General features: G+C 55.2%; 2 protein-coding genes across 4 annotated transcripts in view; one reads left to right on the top strand and one right to left on the bottom strand.

Annotated features, from left to right (window-relative positions):
* Positions 1-22,094, top strand: part of Brf1 (BRF1 RNA polymerase III transcription initiation factor subunit) — a 54,655-nt gene that overhangs the window by 6,283 nt on the left and 26,278 nt on the right. For both annotated transcript variants that reach the window (XM_047534287.1, XM_047534278.1), the window contains exons 2-5: positions 2,589-2,669; positions 7,018-7,191; positions 14,310-14,341; positions 17,848-17,920. In XM_047534287.1, coding sequence (XP_047390243.1) covers positions 2,589-2,669; positions 7,018-7,191; positions 14,310-14,341; positions 17,848-17,920 — 360 coding nt within the window. The remainder of the gene's footprint in view (positions 1-2,588; positions 2,670-7,017; positions 7,192-14,309; positions 14,342-17,847; positions 17,921-22,094) is intronic.
* On the bottom strand, positions 16,516-21,331 carry Btbd6 (BTB domain containing 6). 2 transcript variants are annotated; one of them, XM_047534311.1, is made up of 5 exons: positions 21,293-21,331; positions 20,785-20,879; positions 20,614-20,704; positions 20,391-20,509; positions 17,658-20,241 (listed from the first exon to the last, which is right to left on the bottom strand). In XM_047534311.1, the coding sequence occupies exons 3-5, from the start codon at positions 20,692-20,694 to the stop codon at positions 19,209-19,211; spliced, it is 1,233 nt and encodes a 410-aa protein (XP_047390267.1). In that variant the 5' UTR covers positions 20,695-20,704; positions 20,785-20,879; positions 21,293-21,331; the 3' UTR covers positions 17,658-19,208. The 2 variants fall into 2 exon arrangements, with proteins under 2 accessions (XP_047390257.1, XP_047390267.1); XM_047534301.1 differs by lacking the exon at positions 21,293-21,331 and having other exon boundaries at positions 16,516-20,241; positions 20,785-21,286.

Genomic DNA, 22,094 nt, shown 5'->3' with positions numbered 1-22,094 from the left:
TCTTCAAGAGGACTGGAATTCCAGGTCGCTCCCCCGCTTCCACAAGGGGGCGATCTCACCCAGGCCTGGCTCCGTGGTACTTCCTGCCTGAATTTTTGGTTATAAAACTTACAGAAATACTAAATGGTTTTAGAAGCAGAGTGTAATTGAAGGATGGGCATTCACAGTTGGCAATTTGGGCCAGAGGTCATACTTGGCCTCCCCAAAAGATGAAAGAAGAAAGCCCAAGTGTGACCCTGTGCCTTAGCATGCTGAGGTCTGCTGAATAAGCACTTCTTACACCAACCATGTGCTTCTCACTGTGCGTGTGTCCACTGTGTGTGCCTGCTTGTCAAGAGGTAGCTCCCAGAGCCCATGTGGCCTGCACAGCCTGGGCAGGGTGACCAGTGTTGGGAAGAGGTGGGCTTGAGGGCCCCAAGGGTGAAGGAGGGGCATGGTGAAGGAGCAGAAGTGGAAGGCTGGTGAGTTGGCTCAGGGAGTGGCAGCAACCTGGCAGCTTTGCAGGTGTGCTTTGGGTGGCACTGGGGTGAGAAGGTTGAGGAGCAGAGCTGTGACATGACACTCTGGGCCAAAGCTAAAGTCACCCTCTTACCGAACACGGCATCTCTCCATGGTCCTGTTCTGTAAGGGGACCCTTGGCTGCCCTGTATCTGAGCAGGGACAGGTGGCCAGAATGGAGGCCACCACTCCCTGCCCCTGGAAGGGACAGTGTCCTTTTCTTTACCCTTTCCCCCACTTCCCTATTATTATTATTTTTTTTTTGGCGGTACTGGGGGTTGAACCCAGGGCCTTGTGCTTGCAAGGCAAGCACTCCACCAACTGAGCTATATCCCCAACCCTCTTCTCTTTTTTAACCTTACCTTTCATCCTCCCCTCCCCTCCTTTCCTTTCCTCCTTCCCTTCTCCCTTTCTCTTTCGTATATTAGACTTGAACCCAGGATTTCTCTATCACTGAGCCACACCGCAGCCCTTCTCTCACTGAGTTGCTGAGGCTGACCTGGAACTTGTAGTCCTCCTGACTCAGCCTTATGAGTAGCTGGGATGCAGGTCATCCTGGGGAGCGCCCTTAGACCCCTTTGCTGCACAAAGGGGTTCTTCAAGAGGACTGGAATTCCAGGTCGCTCACCCGCTTCCACAAGGGGGCGATCTCGCCCAGGCCTGGCTCCATGGTACTTCCTGCCTGAATTTTTGGTTATAAAACTTGTACAGAAATACTAAATGGTTTTAGAAGCAGAGTGTAATTGAAGGATGGGCATTCACAGTTGGCAATTTGGGCCAGAGGTCATACTTGGCCTTCCCAAAAGATGAAAGAAGAAAGCCCGAGTGTGACCCTTTGCCTTAGCATGCTGAGGTCTGCTGCAATCCCAGATGATCAGCATCTTTCCTAATGAATGTAGTATTACTTAACTTTTATTAAAAGCACATGTCCAGGGACTGGTTGTGGCTCAGTGGTAGAGCGCTTGCCTGGCATGTGTGAATCACTGGGTTCGATTCTCAGCACGGCATATAGAAAAAAACTAAATGAAAGTTCGTCAACAACTAAAAATATGTATAAAAATTTAAAAAAGAACACATGACCATTTATATTAGAGCTACAGAGACTTTTTTCTTTTTTGAAAATAAAGGTTGGGGTGTGTGTGTGTGTTGGAAGCAAGTATGCTGAGGTGTATTGTTCTGGTCTACAGATGACCTACAGATAATTGAAGGTTTCCTTTTTCTTAAAGATTTCAAATGTAAAAATTTTAGAGTTTAGAAAAACACCATCACAAAAGAAAGGTAGGGAACACAGGCAGTGAGACCTGTGTTGGATTTCTACAGAACCGAGTTGATACATTGGTGTTTGAAGCCCCCTTTTCTCCTGGCCCACCAGGCCCCCGCCCCCGGCTCCCCTGGTCCCTGTGTCAGGGCTCCCTAGCCCATGCACTCCGCACTCAACTTCTTGTGGGGTTTGTAGAGACTCGTGTCAGTCAGAACGTTTCTGGGGCAGAACATGCTCTGTTGGAGAGGGTTGCCTGTTCTTGCTTGGGGCTGTTCGTCTTTCCCCTGCTGAACTGGTTGGCCCTGTGGCTATGTGGAAACCTAGGAGGCAGCAGGCAGCAGGGCTCAGGTGGCTGTGACCTCACTGAACACTGGTGCTCTTAGACTGTTGCACTCTGTGGGAGGGTGGTGTACAAGTGGGTAAAGGCCCAGCAGCTCCGGGACCACTTAGGATATGATCCCTGTGCCCCAGGACCTGCAGTGCGGTGGACAGTCACATGCAGGTGGAGCGTCTGCGAGTGACTGACCTGTGGAGAAGGACACAAAGGCCCAGCCCACACTGTGCAGGCACCCCAGGCTGCAGGGGGACAACGCTTTGCTCATCCAGCAGCTAGAGGACAGAAGTTCACTGGGACTCATTGTGTTAGGAACATGGTTGGAACATGCAAATAGGGATGGTCTACCCTCAGGGCCTCTGGGTTGAGGCCATGCCTATCCGCTAGTGGAACAGAGGGGCCTCTCTGTGGACCGTGCTTTGTTCTGCATGCAGTGAAGGGGCAGTGGGTCTTTGCCATCAGGCTGTGGCTAACCTATTTCCTCTGTGTTTCCAGGTGCTGGCAAGACCCCAACCCTGGGCGGTGGCTTCCATGTGAACCTGGGAAAGGAGTCCAGAGCGCAGACCCTACAGAATGGTATTGCCTTTGTGGATGTTGCCAACAGGGGTGTGGGGACCAGGAGGTGGAGTCACAGTGCTAGGATGAAGATGAGGCAGACAGGCTGGCTGCTGCCTCAGGTGCTGTGTGTTGTCACCCACTCCCCTCCACCTGTGGCCTGTTATGGCCTGCCACTCTCCAAGCCAGGGCTGCTTGCACTTTTGGGAAGAACTGTGCCTTGAGTCCCCTCCCCTGCCATCAGGGCCGCTCAGAAGGAAGTGCCTGGATGGTTCCTGGTCTTAGTCAAGATGAATATAGCAATAGCAAGTTTATAATAATTTGCCATGGCAGTAATATTTCCCTTATGTTTTATAGCAGTGTCAGTCTTTGACAACCTGGAGAATCGTCCTTTCTACCCCTTGACCAGCCCATGTTGGCCAGTTGCTGAGGGGTGGAGTGTTGGAACCGTCATTCACAGCAGGGATGTGTCTCAGCTTCCTATTGTGCCATTGGCTCTGGCCTTGTGGACTTGGGCATAGACTGGTAGTTAGCTCTTTTCCTACTGATTTCTGGGTTGATTACTCTCTGGCCAGACGTGAAGTTCTGTAGAATTTCAGCCTTTGAACAAAGGTCTCGAGGCTTGCACCATGGCCCAGCTATTGGTCACTTTGGGTCCTTTTCCTGCAGGAGGAGGGAATAGTACTCTGGGCTTACCCTCGTGGACTTTGGTTCTGTTTGTTCTGCTGACAGCAAGAGGGCGGGAAAGCCTCCTGCCTGGCTGGTTGTGCGCCTGCAGGAGAATCTGTGCACTTTTGCCCGTCTCGGCACTCCTAATGGGGCGCACACACACGGGGACCTTCAGTGCTAGTAACACACACTCATCATCTTCTCACCCACTCTGGCATGGCCCACCTGTGCTTCTGGTCCTTGCCCCAGTTATCTCCATTTTTGCTCCTGTTGACTTTAACTTTGTTCCTAATAGTGCATGGGCATTTCCAGAAGCCTGCTGTTTATTAGAGCGACACACGCAGACCCAGCTGAGGGCCGAATGGTGTTAGTGCAGAAACATTCATCGCCATGAAATCAGAAACTAAACAGGAGATAATCCATCTGACTTCTAAACACTCCTTCTTCATACACCCTTGCCTTGCTTTAAGTAGGAAATCTGTGCGGTATGCAGACTCCCCAGCCATGGGTGTCAGTGGAGGCAGGAGGCAGGCAGGTTTGGGGCCCCTTGGTGCCCATTCTTCACGTGGGAGTCCTACACCCTAGGCAAGTTACCATTTGGTTCTAAGAGCCCTCAGCGGTCACCCTCTGGAGATCACTCTCCTGAGGCTTTCCCCTGAAATCCTGGGTGGCTGCCTGCAGCGGGAGCTGTGTCTCGCTCCCACTCTGCATGCAGACTCCCTCATCACCTGCCTGGTCGGGTGCTCCTGCCTCCAGCTGGCTTTTCCCACTGGGCCCTGGTGCAGATGGCCTATTCCTGGCCTCTGCCTGCCAGCAGGGACCTTTTGCCCGCTCCTGTGAGTTCATGCCAACTTTATCTTCTTCATGTCATCTGGTACAGCTTGGGTAGGTATCTAACAGGGCAGATTTCAGCATGCTTTCCAGAAGCCTCTAGAAACCCAAGGGCACTCTGGCCCCCCTGTGGTGACTGCATTTCTGATGCATTGGGGTTCTGCCTGCCTCTTTTTTTTTGGCACTAGGGTTTGAATCCAGGGATGGTTAGCCACTGAGCTGCATCCCCAACCATTTTCATTTTATTATTTTGAGACAGGGTCTTGCTAAGTTACTTAGGGCCTCACTAAGTTGCTGAGGCTGGCTTTGAACTTGTATCCTCCTGCCTCAGCCTCCCAAGCTGCTGGGACTACAGGTGTGCACCACTGTGCCCAGCTCACTTCTTTGTGTTTGTCTTCCTTTGTAAGATGCTTTGCTGCCTTTTGCTGGTTTGACCATGGTTTCCGTGGCTTTTTATTCTGCTTATTCTGTGTTCCTTACCTCCTCCCACCGTGTGGCCTGGAAGCTATACATTGTAGGACAGTTCTTGGAGTGGCTACCCTAACTTTTTAGCAGAGGTACCCTTTCAGTGACTGTCATCCCTGTTGAAGCAGAGCTCAGCTCATGCAGCCATTTTCCCCTGACTCTAGCCTGCTGGGTTTGTTTGGAATCTGTGAATTTGGCTTTAGAATACTGCTGTCTGTGTTAAGGCTTGATTGCCTTTCTTAAAAAACAGTAAAGATTGATGCAAATGAGCGACTGCTCCTGCCACTGTGAGGGCTGCTGTGTCCACCTCACTTGCCTCCTGCACTGTACCCTCCCCTGGGCTGCACTTTGAATTTGCTGGGCATGTGCCGTGTGATGCTGGAGAAGGGTTCTGGGGAGGAAAATCTCTTGACCACCTGTTTGAATGGGTTTGTCTTCCCACTGGGATGGCTGTTAGCATAGTTTCAGGCTCAGAGAAAACTTGAGCAGAAAGTACAGAGATGTCCCCTGTACCCCACCCCAGTTGCACAGCTTCCCACCCTGGCCTTGTTACCATGGATGAGCCCATGGTCTGCATTGGGGTCACTCTTAACGTGGACATGCTGTGGTCTGGGACAATGTGCTTGGCTTGTATCCACCATTGTCCTGTCCAGGGGTAGCCGCCCTGTTTGGCTCTTTGTGCTGTCTCCAGTTTCGCCCTTTCCAGGAGGGTACAGAGTTAGACTCACCTGGAACGCAGTCTTGTCAGACTGGCTGCTTTCATGTGGTGATGTGCCTTCAGTTTCCTCCTCGTCTTCTCGTGGCTCGTCTGTGTTCCACTGTCTGGATGGACCCTAGTTTTTCTTTTCCTTGGTTGCTGGGGTTCAAACCTGATCTTGTGAGCATGCTGAGCATCGCCTCTACTGCCAAGCCACACTGTCACCTGCCGCAGGCCCTTCGGTTACTACCAAGTTCTAGTGGTGGTGAATAAAGTTGCTGTAAGCGTCTCTGTGCAGGTGGACGCACAGTATGACTGCTGTGTCCCGGGGAGAGAGCGTGTTTGATTCTGAGCAAAGCTGCCGTGGCTGCATTCCCACCAGTGGTGAGGGAGTGTTTCCAGGGCTCCGATCCTTAGCATGGCTGACTGTTGTCGGTGTTTGGTTTTGACCATTCCAGAACATGCTTTCTTAAGTGTATAGGTAGATCTGTTATTGTCGTGTAGCATTTTATATGTGGATGTGCATAGTCTTGCTTTCCTTGGGAGGGACGTGCAGTCTCCTCTTTTGGCTGTTCCTGTCAAGCTGCTGTCACATTCCTGTCACACCCCTGGTGGATGCAGGACTAGCTTCTCTTGGGAGCATGCCTGTGGATGAGGCTTTTGGTTGTAATGTACATGTGTGTTTAAATTTATTGAACAGGGCCAGGAGCCCTGCACAGCAAGTGGAGTGTGGGAGTGCAGGGTGTGCATGGAGCACCCCGAGTCTGACGGGACGACCTTTGCTTATGCTTTTGGCCATCTGGACCTTTTTGTTAGTGAAGTTTAGCTGTGAACACCATGACAACCTGTTTATTCTTATCAGAGAAATCAGGCAGCCGGTATTTAACTTTCTGCAGGTGGAGTGGAGGTGGTTTGGGGGCCAGAGGACCCTGGTGGGACTGGAGGTCTCTGGAGTGGCAGTTCTTCTTGCTATCCCAACCTTGTCCTATCCATAGATGCCCACACTGTAGGCCTGAGGCCTGCATAGGTCTGACCTCAGACCCTCTGCTGCTGGCCTCTGGGCCTCTGCATTTTCATGGATGTGCCGGAGCCTGTTACCTTTCCTGCCCATGAGGCAGTACTCTCGTCCCCCTCTCTTAGCCCATAGCTTTCAGGGAAGCTCTGCTCCAGAAAGGTGTGTGGCCGTGGTTGTCACCAGAGCAGCTCCCTGAACCTTGTGACCCTCAGTGCTGCTGTGTGCCTCATCATGGCTCCCTCCCTTTGTAGTGTGGAGGGACGGCTTGTTGGGCCATCCTTCCTTTGCTCCCTCCTCTGGCCAGGCAGCAGCTCTCGGAGGGGAGTCTGTCTGGGGCTAGACTTGCTGCGCAGTGGGGTGGAGATGGTGCTTGGGCATATGGCTTGGGAGAAGGGGCATTTCCACCTGGGGGATGGGCAGCCAAGAAATAGCACCAGGCTGAACCAGCACAGCGCCCAGAGAGCCTCCCGGAGAGGCACATGCGTCCTCGTCACAGCTACCACTCAGGGCTGGAAATAGGATGTCCCTTTTCACTGACCATATATAAAAATTGATTGGACATATACACATAAAGGAAAAGGGCAAATCTTATTTCTATGCCTAAATTTTTAAAGTGGTTACGTGATGCTTCTTTTTAATGAGAGTCGTTTTGAGTGACAGCGTCTCAGTAAGTTACTCCTGTTGTGTCCTAGGGAGGCGCCACATCCACCACCTGGGGAGCCAGCTGCAGCTGAACCAGCACTGCCTGGACACAGCCTTCAACTTCTTCAAGATGGCCGTGAGCAAGCACTTGACCCGAGGCCGGAAGATGGCCCACGTGATCGCGGCCTGCCTCTACTTGGTTTGCCGGACAGAGGGCACACCACGTATCCTTTGTTCAGGGAGCCCCTCAGAGGACTCTATCTTGGTTTGTGGCTGATTTCTTCAGAGGTTGATTTGGTGGTTGCGAGCACTCAGTCTCTGTTAAACCCGGGCTTTCTCTCACTGGGTGGAGGGTGTGAGAAGCACGGTGCCCATTCTATCACAGCTTGCATCAGGGAAGCCAGGGTTTTGCTGCCTCCTGGGAATCATGCCCTGGATTGTCTTCAGATCTTGAACTGACTTGTACCTGGGTGCCATTTTTGGTGTCCTCCTCTGGTTTAAGGAGGTGGGGTGTTGCCGCCAAGGCAGATGAAGCCAGACTGGGCTTGGTATCCCTGTAGATTTGGGAGTGGAGGAGGAAGGGGGTGGCCTGCAGTGTCTGCCAGCCCTGCTCCTGTCCTCACAGCTTTGTTTCTCTAGCACCTCAGGCACCTGGTCCTGACCTCTTCTGATGCACACATGCATTGGGAATTCTGTCCGTTGGACTTAAAGAAACCGGGGCAACTAGGCCCCCATCCTGCACTGTCTGCTACGCATGTGCCTTTTGGAGTTTCTTTTCCTCTTTCCTTGGGTCCTCTGGTCATGTTCTCCTCACTTTTGGGGGCATCTTCTCTGAAGGCTTCCTGAGAAAGGATCTGCTTTGAGCTCTGAGCATGTGAAAATGGTGGAGTACAGAATTTCCGTTACAGGTCTGTTCTGCAGGCCACAAGGTGATCCAAGTCGCCTTTCTCCAGCACTCCCAGAGTGCACTGGTGCCCTGCTGAGCCCTGACTCTTGGTGAGACTGTTGTGCTTCTCCCCGCAGGCCTGGGCATCCGCTTGTGGGCAGGGGTACAACCTGGGGGTGCCTCCCTCTGGCAGCCTCTGGGCCTGGACTTGCTTCAGGTCTTCCTGTGCACACAGCACCTCCCCACTGCGGGCTGCAGAGGTCTTGCCTCTTCTTTTCCACTTAAGCTTTGTTTTGCTTTGGGGTGGTGGCTAGGTGTCGCCTTCCGACAGTGATACTGCTATTTACTGGTTACGAGTTCTTCCTCAGGTGTTGAAGTATAACATTAGAGAAGCTCACCAAGGCAAGCATATGAAGCAGGTTTCATTTTGTCATTTAAAGGTAAAAATACAGATTTCTCCCAGGAGGGAGAAGGGGACCACGGCTGATGTTTTAAAGTTCTAAGAAGTGAGCGCACTCTACATCTTTTATAGGCTAAGGTCTCTTTTGCTCTCCAGTTCTCTCCCCCCTTATCTCTCCTTCCTGCCTACCTGACTAGGCCTAGTTTTGCAGGTGAGATACAAAAAGTGAGAAGTGGACAGGCAGGGGCAGGCCAAAGTGATTCAGGCAGGTAAGGACCTGGGGGGCATTAATTAGCAGCTCCTGGCCCTAGTCCCTGAGAAGGGCAGGCAGATTTGGTAATCAGTGGGCTCCAGAGATCCTTGACATTCCATTCTCTGAGGGGCAGTCTCCAGCTTCCAGAGGCAGATGGCTTTCATGGTCTCCATTTCTTCGATTTGACCCGATCCCCTGTTTCTACACTAACTGCCTGTCCCCAGTTCTGGCTTCAGCAGCCTCTGTGTCTCTTGCTTCCAGGAGCTCTGCACCGCGAGCAGCCTTTTCCAGCCTGTGCTCCACAGGTGGCATCTTCTCACCCTCTCGGAGCTGCCGTGGTCCTCCAGGCTGCTCCTCTCAGTTTGTCAGAGGCTGTCCCTAGGTCTGTCCTGTGTGAGGGTGCAGGCTGGTACACAAGGTACCCTGCTGGTGGACTTGTGACTTGTTTCTGGTGGGCAAACTTCCCTTTCAGAATCTTGTTGTTTTTTTTTCCCCTGGTACTAGGGATTGAACCCTGAGACACTCTACCACTGAGCTATATCCATAGCCTTTTTGTTTTGTTTTGTTTTGAGACAGGTCTTGCTAAGTTGCCCAGTCTGGCTTAGAACTTGCAATCCTCCTGCCTCAGCCTCTTGATTTGTTGGGATTATAGGCTTCCACTACCACACCCAGCAATTTTCAGAATCTGTCATTAAAATGTCCCTTTAAAAGCTGGAAATTTATCATTTTAGCACCCAAGGGTATTGCCGCAATCTGCAGGTCTGAATCTTAGAAACTGGTGAGAGACAATGGGGGATTAAGAAAGACAAACACTTATGAGAGAGAAAACTGGGACCAGGTGGGACGTCGTCCTCTGATGGAGGAACAGTGACCAAGAGCTAGCTCAGCATGTTTATTATACAGGTCTTATCATTAGAAGTGTTTCTGTGAAAAAGTTTCTTCAAAGCAGGCAGGCTTGAAGGTCGAAGCACTGGCAAGCAGTTATAATTATCTAGTTGTGCTCCTAATTCTCTGTCCCTGGCAGCTGGTGTCTGAACTCAGGCATCTGCAGCCAAGAGGCAGTCAGAGACCATGATCCAAGTCACCGTTCTCCAGAGTGTATGAAGTGTAATTGCTTTAAGGGATGATGGGAACACCCAGAGAGTCCCCGCACACTTTAGGAGGAGGGCCCAGCCCGTATGACAGCCCTGCCTCTGCCAGGAGTTCCCGCACCTCTTCCACCCTTTGAGCTCCTCTGTGGATGCTGCACTGAGAAGTCTCCTGCCTGGAGTCAGGAGCAGCAGCACCGTTGTGCAGAGTCTAGGGAGCAGGACACCTGCAGAAGCCTGGGGGCTCGAGGTATGTTGTCTGTGCCAGCCTCCTGTGCAGAAGGAGCGTGCCTGACTGCCCTGCACGCGAGGAGTGTAGAGTGAGATGATAAAGATGAGGACGACAGGCAGGTGTCCTCTGGCCTGAGCGTGCTGCTGGTGGGAGGAGCAATGACAGCGCGGGGGAAAGCCGCGTCTCCCGAGGGCCCGTTACCACCAACACACCGGCCACTCCTGGGTGCTGCTTGAGAAGCGGGAGCCTGTGTCTGCACAGCGCTCCTGCCCTGGTGTTGGCAGCAGCCAAGAGCTGGGAGTGCCCCAAGCGTTCGCCTCTTGGTGAACGATCAGCCAGGGGTATCTGAGCAGGTGTGTCATGAGCCACGGAGATGAGCTGCAGAATGCACTGTGGGGCCGTGTCCAGCAGGGTGATGGGCACACACCTCTGCAAGTGAAGCAGCAGCCACGGCACAGCGGGTGTCGCTTTTGCCTCACGACCCTGCTGAAGACGACATTGTGCCGCGGGCTGGGCTTTGGAGTGCGGCCAGCGCTCCAGCCTGTCTGGGCTGCAGGTGGCCTGGGGGGCTCCACCTCCAGCCTTGCTCTCCTCAGTGTCTCAGGCACTGTGTCTGGCAGCCTTATCTCTCATTTCCAAGTTTACCCAGCCCTGGCGGTGCTTGTGGGGAAGGTAGGGGGACAGATGTGACAAGCTCCTCTGTTCCCCTTCAGGTCGATGGTAGCACCCTTGCCTACCTGGCCTGCTTGTCCTGCTGCCTCTGTCTGCCACCTCTCTGCTTTCTCCCTTCCTGCTGCACCACTGTGGCCGTCTTGGCCAGGCTCACAGTCTGTCCCAGGTCCTGAGTCCCACTCTGCTTCCACCTGAGAGCTGTACCCTGGGAGGGTGTGCGGAGCCAGGCCCTGCCCCTGGCCGGCCTGCTCTGGTGGCAGCCCTCCTTGCCCTGCCCTCTCACACTGCCACGGGGCACCTGGACCTCTAGGACATGCTCCTTATAGCCAGGGGCAGCAGCACCTTCCACCCCAACCCACCACCCTGCCACCATCAGTGGGGCCTGGGCAGTCCTGTGCTGTAAGCTCCTTGTGCAGGGTAGGGGTGCCCTGGAGTTGCACTTTGGGATTTTCCTGTGACTCCATCCAGGCTATGGGCAGGAGTGGGTTGCCACAGGAAGACACAGGAAGTTCTTGTTCAGGAAGAAAAAGGGCAGGATGGAGGCTTTCTAGCTCATTCCTTCCCCTTCCACCTGCCTTTCATTCTTGCCTTGCACACATGGCCCGTCCCTCTGCTCCCACAACCTGCTGGCCCCTGCTACCGGTCCCTGGTCCCCAGAGGAGCCAAGACCCATTCGGGACCAGCCAGGCTGGGCTCACCCTGGGCCCAAGTCTGCCCCTGATTCTCCCTCCATGTGGACTGGGGGAGTCAGTAGGGGAACAGGATTGTCAAGGACCTGCTGTCCAGACCTGCTTCCAGGTGGCATCTGGATGCGATGGGCACTGTGGGTGCAGAGACACCTCTACCTTTGTTGCGCAGGTGACTTGTGTTGGTGTTTGTACTGTGCTGTGTCCGGATGTTACCCCAGCTCTGTGTAGACACATTTCTGGGAGGCCAGCATGGTCAGGACAGGCAGTGGCCCTGGCAGTGGGTTTAAGTGGTTGGCTCCAAGGGGAAGGGTGGTCTGAACACATAAATCCACATGCCGTCCTTTACTCTTGCACAGCTGGCTTTGGGGCTTCACAGGGACCAGACTTTATGCCTGAACAGTCCAGGGGTTGGCGAGTGCCATGCAGGGAGTTAGTGTGCACAGGGTGGGTTCACGTGAGTTGCTTAACCTTGAGTCTGGCTGGTTTGGATGGCCCTGAATTCCAGGTTTTGTCTTGCCCTGCCCTGTGAGACTGGGTGTGTGAATACTGGGCTCCTGCTCTTGGTGGTGGTGCACTGCCCTGGGGAGAAGCAGAGGGGCAGCGCTTGCCAGACTGAGCACGTGGAACCTGGGAGGTCAAGGCTGCAAAGTGCATTTGACTCAATGTGGCTTGCCCCTCACGGCCCTCAGGGTATGGAATCCCAGGTTTGTGGGTGTCATGGCAACCACAGAACAGGTGACTGGGTCAAGTGTGGGACTGCCTGAAGGTCAGGAGGCAGTAGGGTACAGAATGGGCCCTGTAACTGCACCCTGAGCTCCCTGCCTCCCCAGGGGTCAGTGGCAGAGAGCCCTGCACTGCTGGTGGCATGCTCTGGGTGGGATCTGGTCTGGGCCCTTCCTGCACCACTCCCGGCAGGAGGGGCATGTGCTGGGCATCTCTGAATCTGGTGGCCTGGCTGCGTGGAAGGAGGTTCATTGTTCAGAACAGAGGCTTTGAGAAGGCACTTCACAGATGTCGTGTTAACAGTGATGTGCTGGATTATATAAAGGGTGCCCTGTGGTGGGTTGCTGTAGCTGGGCCCTCGGATCTGATGCACTGGCTGGGTGGACAGTGAAGTGACGACACACTGGCCCTTCCATGGAGATGCAGCATGGGTCAGGGAGGGGCACCACTGTCCCAGACACCTGCTCTCCATGTGGCTTGGGGCTGTCAGGAAGGTGACCCTAGGTAGTGTGCAGGGGCAGGGCTGTCATGACCTGGCAGTGGGTCCTCGTGAGGCCTGTCCGTGGGTACTAGAGCCTGTACTCTGGAGAGACTGTGTTCAGGATCTGTCAGAGCCTGGCCCAGGCTGTTTTGGGGCCTAAGGATGCCCTCTCTGCCCAACAGGTTCTGTTTCAGAAAACTTAGAATGGAGGCTCTGAGTCATAACCCTACTTCTTTCTTTTTTTTTTTGGTACTGGGGATTGAACCCCGGGGCGTTTTACTGAGCTACATCCAATCTTTTTATTTTATTTTGAGACAGGGTCTTGCTAAGTTGCCCAGGCTGGCCTCAACTTGTAATCCTCCTGCCTCAGCCTCCCAGGTCACTGAGATCACAAGCTTGTGCCACCATGTCTTTCCTGCTTCTTTGACAATCTGAAACATTACACCCAGCTGAATACTTTTGCAAGGATCTGTGGAGTGTAGGGTGCTCAAGGGAAGCTGGTTTTGGAGCCTGTGCCAGCTGCACTATCCACTGGGTGGGGCAGGAAGAACAGTTTCTGGTATCCTGAGAGGCTGTTTCTGCTTCACCTTCTGGTGAGAGGTTGGGACTGGAGCAGGTGTGGGAGCCAGATGTGCACACTTGTGATCCCAACTCCTCAGGAGACAGAAGCAGGAGGATCACAAACATGAGGCCAGCCTGGGCAACTTAGGCTTGGCAACCCGTCTTAAAGTAGAAATGAAAGGAGATGGGAATGCAGGTTAGTGGGAGGACACCTCTGGGTTTGGTCCCCAGTAGTGGTGGTGGTGAGGTGGCGCAAGAACAGCAGCCATCCTCTGGGTTTGGTACCTTGGTTCTTAGCTTCAGTTGCCATTGCAGGAAAATGGGGAAGGACAGTCTCAATGCCCCCTGGCACCTTGCTAGAGAACAGGGGCCATGGTTGTATAGACAGTGGGTGTCAGGATTGTGCAGACAGTTGCACCAGTGTTGTGTAGACAGCGTCAGTATCATGCAGTGGGCTTCAGGGCTGTGTAGACAGCGAGTGTCAGGGTTGTGCAGGCAGTGCTGTCTGGAGCCCCTGTGCCACCTGTCACGGTGCCTGCACAGCCAGGGCGGGCTGCTGAATGCCAGGACCTTTGCCCAGTGGGAGCATTCTGGGTTCTGCTCTAGAGTGTGCTGTGGGCTGGGCCCGGATTCAGAGCAGTAGGGACCTGCAGAAGCGTAGATGCTGGGCTGTCCTCTTTGGTCCGTTGGTGGTCCCACTCCTCCATCCTGAGGCATGTGGTTACCTCCAATACCCTCTCTAGTCCTCTAGGGCCTGGATATGGTGGTGTCGGGTCCTCCCTTGCGTATCTGAGTCCCCAGGACTTTCTGTGAACAGCTGCTCTGGGCTAGACTCAGTACCGTGTGGGTTTTTTTTTAAAGCTATTTCTTGAACAGGCAGCAAAGACTGAATGGCATTATTATTTTCTTATGTGGTGCTGGGGATGGAACCCAGGGCCTTGTACCTGTTAAACCCAGTTTACCACTGAACTAATCCCCAGCATGTGCCTACCTCTCAGGACTGGTGCAGGGCACTGCTTGGCACCCAGCAGGCACTCGGCAAGTGCTTGAGGAGTGGAGCACCAGGTGGTGGGCACCTGAGTGGGCAGGTGCACAGGAGCTGCTCCGTGCAGACCCTGTGCTCTCGAGGATCACACTGAAGCCCCTCCCACTTCTGGTTCCCCTGACCAGGCTCCACACCCCCCCTTGAAGCCCCTTGTCCTCCCTTAGCACCTGGGGGTTGTCAGGTTCTGATAGGCCTGATGTTCACCTTAGCCTCCCTGATCAGGTGCTGAGCTTAGGTGTGGCAGATAAGGCTTGGCTCCTGGGGTGCAGTTCTGATAGGTTCTGTGAAGACGCTCCTTAACTCTGGCTGCAGACATGCTCCTGGACCTCAGCGACCTGCTCCAGGTAGACCACTTTCCCCACCGGAAGGGGAGATGGGCACGGCCTGCACCTCCCCATGCATGGAGGCGTCTGTGCTGCCTGTTGCAGCAGGAAGCCTATAGCTGCAGGGTGGAGAGGCTCAGGTGCTGCAGGCTGGCTCTGCAGGGGTGGGAGAGGGCTGCAGGGCTGTCCTGGTATGGTTCAGGGCTCAGATGACTCAGCATGAGAACCGCTGGAGAGAACCATGTGAACTTTGGTCTTAGGAAATGGAGCTTCCTCAAAAACAAAAAAATTGGACTCCTATGTATGTTTTAAACTATGGAAAAATCCCATACTTAAAGAGTCATGTGCGCTTTCTGGGCTCAGGGAAAGCAATTTTTGTTGGATTGCTTGTTTCCAAACAAATGCACATTGTGGGAAGACCCTCCCAGGGATGCTCACAGTGTGGGCAGGCACCAAGACACCACACTGTGTCTCCACTGATGGATTTCTGGGTCTGGCTGGGGACTGACTCAAGCCCTTAGCCTGTGGCCTGGATCGTGGCAGGGCCCTCAGGCCCATGGTGATCACTGCTGAGGACTGAGAAAGAGAGGTGTCAATATCAGTGAGGCCAGGCTGTGCCCTCTGGGACATGGACCTCAGTATAGCAATCAGCAGTTCGACTCTTACCTGTGTCAGATGGTGCTTTGTATTTTTGTCCCCTCAGCTGTCTTTATAGATGGCATCTCTTAGCAGTTACTGCTGAGGTACTGTGTGGTAAGACTGAACATAACCTGTTGGAACTGTGATGATACAGTGGCTCCACATTTCAAACACACTGTGCTCAGATCAGGGCAAGGCTGTAATGCTGCTTCACACTGGTGACTTCCTAGGAGAGATGGCCATCAGGGCCAGACAGCTACAGACGTGACTTGGGCACTTGTTGGCCCTGGCTTCATAGCCTGTAAGGTGGGAAAACAGCCAGCCTGATAGGACAGAAAGTGGGTGGTGAGAGCTGAGGTCCCTGTGCTGGCCCAGGAGTCACATGGCCACAGTGGACCGAGACTGTTTGACCTTTAACATTTCAGGGGCAAAACTAAGTGCAAGGTCTGGCAGCTGCAGGAGGTTGGGCCATGTGGCAACTTGGTTGGTGTGAGGGGCCAGCAGGAGGCTGGCAAGGTGGACCCCTTGTTGGGGAGGTCCACAGCTTGTACCTTTGTTTTTCTGAGATTCCCCTGTCCCCAGGGGCCAGGATGGGACTGGCATTCAAGGAACAGGTATAAATGCACTTGCCTGGGTCAACGGAGACCTCACCCAGAGGATTCACCTCCTGCAAGGGCTGACTGCTTTGAGGAAAGGAGTACAGGAAGTTGAGAGACCACCTTGAGTTTAGATGTCATTTCAGTTCTTGATTCATATGCATCCTAAAAGTCAAACCTCTCCCTAGTGTAGAGTGAAGGCCAGTGACCCCCAGCTGGGATGGTGTGAAGGGGCCTGTGTTCCTGTGCAGGAAGCACTCTGGGTACTCCTGTGGGTCTGTGAGGAGGAACTCTGGGTCCCTTCCTGTGGCAGACAAAGGTTGCCACCTGCCCAGATGCACAGCCACTGAGGTAGAGCCAAGGCCCATGAGAGGGTCTGCATGCAGAAGGCCACTGCCAGCCTGGAGATGAACAGGAGGGCCAGTCAGCTGTGTCCAGCCTGAATGTCATCACAAGTGCAGGAGAGTGAACTGTGAAGACTTGTTAGTGGGACAGTTTCTAATAAGCAGTACTCAGAAACAGCAGAGTGGACCCGAGGATTGCTCCAGCCCAGACTTCAAGACCAACATGGAGAGAAGGCTCTCTGGGAAGAGCTGTGAGCATGTACACACGCATGGCTTTTTGTTCATTTTTTTGTGGCACCGGGATTGATCCCCAGCTCCCAGCCATTTTTGTTTTGAGACAGGGTCTTGCTACGTTGCTGGACTGGCCTTGAGCTTGTAATCCTCCTGCCTCAGCCTTCTGAGTAGCTTAAGTAGCTGAGAATACGAGTGTGTGCCACCATGCTGAGCCATATATAGCTTTTAAAATCTTTTGACTTCCAATCAAAGCCCCCTCAGAGGCTTTGCATTATTCAGGTCTCGTCAGCTAACCCTGTGTCTATCTGGGATTATGAAATAAACAGGTAGAGATCAGCCAAGGACATTCTTGCAGAGGATGGAAGTGACTTATTGGAATCCTGGTGGGGTCCAAAACAAGGGCGGGAATCCTCTTGTCAAGAGTATGCCCACACTGCTGCCAGTACCCTGGTCACACTGTGTGTGCACACCCCACACTGTGTGCATGTGCTCACATCAGGCACATGCACCCACACCATCACGCACACTTACACTTGCCACATGCCCACATACCACTGTTCGGTGGACAGACCCTGGAACTCCTGGACCCTGGAAACAGATGGTGACGCTCTTTCAGAAGGAATTCTGCAAGCTGCCAGGAGGGCACTTTGGAGACTGCTGCACCTAGCCAGGGCTTGAAGTGACCAGTAACAGTCACCTGCTGCCTGGATGTGGAAGCCAAGTCCTGGCCTTCCCAACTGGACAAACTCCCGGAGCTGACACGTCCTAAGCACTCCCTCCAGTTCCTGCCTCCAATGTAGATGCCTTGCTCTATCCCTTGGGAGTTTGTAAGCCCCTGGGGGGGTGTCACCTTTGTGCAGGAAAAGGGTCCTTGTTCAGGACTGGGCTTGATCAGGCAAGGAATTTCTTTGGGGAGGCCTGTGAAGCCTGAGAATAGGAGTCACAGGCTCAGGCTGAGACACTAAAGCCCTCGCATGGGCCTAGGGTGGGAACTAGGCTTTCCCTGCCCTGCATGTTGTTTAAGCTACCCAACCTGAAAGACTGGCCACCCTCTGATCCTATTTAGAAGTATCTTCGCCACAGCCTGCCTATGGTCAACACCTGGCTCCCAGAGCAGCCGGCTGCACCCAGGTGCTGAGCCATGTGCTTGGAGGTTGTACATGCAGTCAGGTCCCTGCTTTTCTGACAAGTGATGGTGCTCCCACCACCACCAGGCAGCCCTCAGGACAGCCCTGCTCCCTGTGACTCCTTCCCCACTGTGGCAAGAAGAGAGCAATGGCTGGGGATAAGATCAGGGCAGCAGGCCTTGAGGTAGGAACAGATCAGGATCCCAAAAGAAATCCGAAACCAGGGTGGATCACTGGGCCCTGGAAGCGTGGGGTGGAGGTGGTGTGGCTGGTCCAAGTGCCAATAGCAGGTCTTGGTTCTGAGTAGTGCACCATGCACCACTCAGGCACCCTGCAGGTGGGCTTTCTAAGCAGATGGAGGATGCAGTCATTGACAGTGGAGTGGAGCCTAGGCAGCTACCTAGGAGGGAGGTGGTCTCCAGGACCTGGGGGTCAGTGGAGACAGCTAGTTCTGAGGCATGGGTGGTGGTGTGCTCCACTGGCCAGCTGGGAGCTCGGATAGCGGATTCTTAAATGACTGAGAAAGAAAACAAGCAAGCATTTCCTTAAACACTAATGCATTTCTGGCTGTGCTCTTGCTGCCACAGGTGAACGTGTACGTGCTGGGGAAGACGTTTCTGCTCTTGGCAAGGGAGCTCTGCATCAACGCGCCAGCCATAGGTATGCCGGGCCTGGGCAGGTGACTGCAGGGCCTCTGGGACCAGGGGAGGGATGCCACGTCAGAAGTGCAAGACTCTTAAAATCTGCCAGGAGCACAGCCGGGCTTTACTGCTGGTGCAGCACTAGAGGGCACACCACCGTGCCTGCCAAGTGTACATGGAGGAAAATGCACAGGGCGCTGCGTGCTGGGAGCCTGTCTTGTTTGAACAGGGTTTGAGGAACACACCTGGCCACCAGGTACCTTTAAGAAGGCAGAATTTTCTCACAGATGGGATGAGAGGCAGCTCCTGTAGGCAGGTGTTCTCGAAGCACTTTTCTCTTTCCCAAAACTGGTTTCCTTGGCTTGCCCATTAGCAGCATCTGGCATTGTCGTTTTATGATGAAGAGGCACCACCTGGGCCAGGGCAGAGGGCTGGGCCCCTGGTGCTGGGCCAGTGGGACACAGTTAAATGCACACGGGGCTGAACCCACACCCTGCACCAAAGGCCACTGCACTGCCCATGGGGCTGCCCCTCCCTTTGGAGGTCAAGCAAGTACCATGGAGTGCTGGCCCAGGAGGACAAAGGCCAGGGCCTGGAGTCAGCTCCACCATGGTATGCCCTGCAGTGGATAACAGTGGCCCACCATCAAATCTGCCTTCTGCAGAGGGTCTGTCTGAGGTGCTAGTGATGCTGTGGGAAGCAGAAATAGCCAGAGTTGACCTCAGAACCCTGGCCACAACCAGGGAGGGAAAGCCAGTCCAGACACAGGGCCCTGAGGGGACAGATGGGTTCCCCTGGGTAAGCACTCAGCATGGCTCAGCACCACAGGCTTTCTCCCCACAAGGCCAGCTGTGTGAATGAACCCAGCTCACAGCTCCTGCAGTCACTTGTCTACACTTGGCTCTTGTTTCGTGAAACCTTTATTATGAAAATCCACTTAAATAGATGAACTATTTTAAGTGACTTTTCGGTAGTTTTGGATTTGAAAGGGAAGATCTCAAGGTAAGCTTGGAGTCCTGTGGAATCCAAAAGGGAGGGAGGAACATCCAAGGACCCAAAGCTTGAGTGCCACTGTGGGATGTGGCCAGGGCCTGTACCAAGTCCCAGTTTGCCCTCTGCCTGCGGTGTGCACCCTGTGCACAGAAGACACCTGAGACTCTGCCACCAGGCTCAGGCAGCATGGAAGAAGCACCTGCTTCCCACACCTGGGCTGAGTAAGAAAGGGAAGCCCTTAATGTCAGGCCCTGGGCAGCATCCCACACGGTCCTGTGCTTGGGGGACTCGCCCTCTCCAGGTGCCTCCTAATCTCAAGCATAGAAGATGAGCTCTGGGATCTGCCCGCCCTGGACCCCTGTCCCATTGGTGCTGTCTGAGGAGCACTGGAACTGGAAGGCCACCTTCCCACACTGTACTTCTGTCATCCCCTCCTGCCCAAAGTAGCTAAGCTCGCTGCCATCCAAGACAGCACTAGCAGTGTAAAAGGTGTCCTGCTCAACCTGGACTGGGTGTTCAAACCAGACCGGGAAAGTGTTACTGGATCCATCTGACACAAACTTGGTCAGGTTCTGAGCCAGGACCATCCCCAGCCGCTTAAGTTCAATTTTAACACTGTACTCAGCCTTCCCAGAGCTGGACCCATACAAGCCCAGACCCGCTATAAACACCCTCCTGTCCACAGCAAACTGGATGCTATCACAGCGCCCCCGGTACCGCCACTGGTTGCTGCGGTAGGCAGAAGACTGGAAGCGGTGGCACCTCTGCGGAGCAAGGCCCTTCCTCTTGGTCAGGGGAAAGTCAAGGAGGGGCTTGTTGGCAGCCGTGTACCACAGGAAGATGTTGTGGGTCTCCTCCAGGGTCAGGATGTCCGACTGGGCAGCACCATTGGCAAACTCCTCCAGAGTCATGGTTGGGATCCGGACCAGATAGAGGGCTCGCCCCAACACATGCCTCTTATTGTGAGGGGTGGCTGGCAGGCCCTGCCTTTTGCACTCTGCCTCAGCCCAGTTCAGGACAGCCTCAAAGACCACTGCCTCCTTAGTGTTGAGGGCCTCACGGGTCACAATGATCTCCAGCGTCTGCCGGTCAATTTCACAGAAGCCTTCAGACCGAAGGGCCATCTCAGCCTGTGCATCAATAACCTCCCAGCAGCGCTGGGTCAGCTCTGGTTCCTCGAACAGCCGGCTCTGGGACAGCAGGACGCACGCATTTTTGGCTTCCAGGCTTGTCTCCAGAAAGGTGACACAAGCTTTTGCCAGCGCAGGCACAATGTACTTCTTAGCAGCATACAGAGTGGCCAGCACCGTGTCAGCCTCCAACTCGATCTCATCACTGTACATGTACCTGGGCAGGGCAGGGACCTGCGTCGGGGGAGGAGGCCTGCTCTGGCTGGCCTGGGTGATAAACCTATGGGTTCCTGTTCACATGCCCTCCCCGGGGAACTTCGGAAATGAACCACCCCATCCTTCTAGCCCGTCAAGCGGAGCACTTACTTTAACAAAACCAGGAACGCTGCCGGCTCCACGTCAGGAATGTGGATTTCTGACTTGACCTCTGCAAGGTCCCCATAGAACATAGCATAGAAGACAGAGCTGCCTACAGCCAAGACGTACTGTGGGTGGAAAAGAATCGCGTGAGCCACAGGGCAGTAAGGAAGGCCTGGGAAGGATGTGTCCAGCTGCAGGCCGGCCCTGGGACAGCTGTACCAATACCCACCTTATGAGCGGGCACCCGCCTGGCCGCCCCCAGCGGCCCCACGATGAAGTGGACATCGGCCATGAGCTCGTTGTTGAACATCAACGCGTTCCTGCAAGAGCAGAGGCACAGGGCTTGCACTGGGCGCGCGCAGAGCCACGGGCCGGCCAGGCCGACGAGCGGGCGGCTCACCTCTCGCGCAGCGTCGGGTGGAAGGACTGCCAGTTGGGACTCTCGGGGTTGTTATTGTCGGGCGCGGGCGGCGCGGGCGCGGGCGGCGGCGGGGCGGGCGCCGGGCGGGGCGGGCTGCGCGGGCTGGCTTTCCTGCCCGCGGCCGCGCCGGCGGCGTTGCTGTTGGCGATGTCGGTGGCGGTGGCGGCGGCGGCGGCCGCTCCAGCTGGCGGGTACAGCTCCGCGGCCATCTTCGCGCGCAGGGCGTGGGGGGCGGCTTCCGCGCTCGTCGGCGCCGCGCCGCGCGTCCTCGCGCCGCGCCGGGGCCTGGGGGGCGGCTCTGCGAGCACCAGCAGGGAGGTCAGGCACTGCGCCACCCGCCCGTGCAGGCAGGCCAGCGGCAGCAGCATGGGGCCGCGCGGCGGCGGGCGCTCCTGCCCTCGCCGCGGCCCTCCCCGAGGCCTCGGCCCGCCCCGGCACCCGCGGCCCGCAAGGGGCCCGCCCGCCCGGCGCCCGCCCCTCCCGGAGCCCGCGGCCCGGCCGCAGGGGGCGCCGTCCCGCCCGCCCGGCCGTCCGCCCTCGTCCGTACCCGCCGCGGCGCCTGGGCGTCTCGGTGCGTCGCTGTGCGTCACGGCGCGCGCCCGCGGCCCCGCCCCCAGGATGCGAGCCCCGCCCCTCTCCCCAAAGGTTCGGCCCCGCCCCCGGGGCCCGGGGCGGGGCTCCCAGGCCGGCCCCCGTCGGGCGGCGGCGGTGCGATGTCCGGCTGCCGCCCCTACTGCCTCTGCGATCCCTGCTGAGCGGCGGTACCCGCCTGTCACCCGAACGCCGCACTCCCTCCCGCCTTACGTCGCACGCTTTTTGTCACCCAGAAATGAGATGCTAGAAGCTCAGGTGTTGCAGAAAAACCAGACGCCGCTGATTCCGCTTCTCACTAGAGCAACTGGGCGACGCCCCGAGGTCCCCTGCCACACCGCGACTTGCTGCCGGGGCGCCCTGCAGTCCCCGCCCTCCACCCGCCTCGGTGAGGACTTGGTGGCGCAGGACGCCCCCACTTCTCTTGCTCCCCGAGGCTGCGAGGCAACCACCTGGGACCGTGCCTCAGCAGCCCCTTTCGGGGAAGTTGGTGGTGGCTTGCTGTTTTTTGTTTTATAAAGATATCAGTGGTGAAATGCTGTCTCAGAGGACTGTTTACTTAGGGGCTTTTAGGAGCGGGGGTCGCAACTCATCGTGCCTCAGCCAGTTTGTTGTGCCCCCTCCAGAAGTGAGGGGTCCCGCAGCCTTGCTAATAATCCACTTTATTTCCAATTGTTAATTCACGGGAATTTATATCC

The sequence above is a fragment of the Sciurus carolinensis genome, chromosome 2 (genome assembly GCF_902686445.1).
Source record: "Sciurus carolinensis chromosome 2, mSciCar1.2, whole genome shotgun sequence".
Taxonomy (NCBI): domain Eukaryota; kingdom Metazoa; phylum Chordata; class Mammalia; order Rodentia; family Sciuridae; genus Sciurus; species Sciurus carolinensis.
This window is presented reverse-complemented; position numbering and strand designations above follow the sequence as displayed.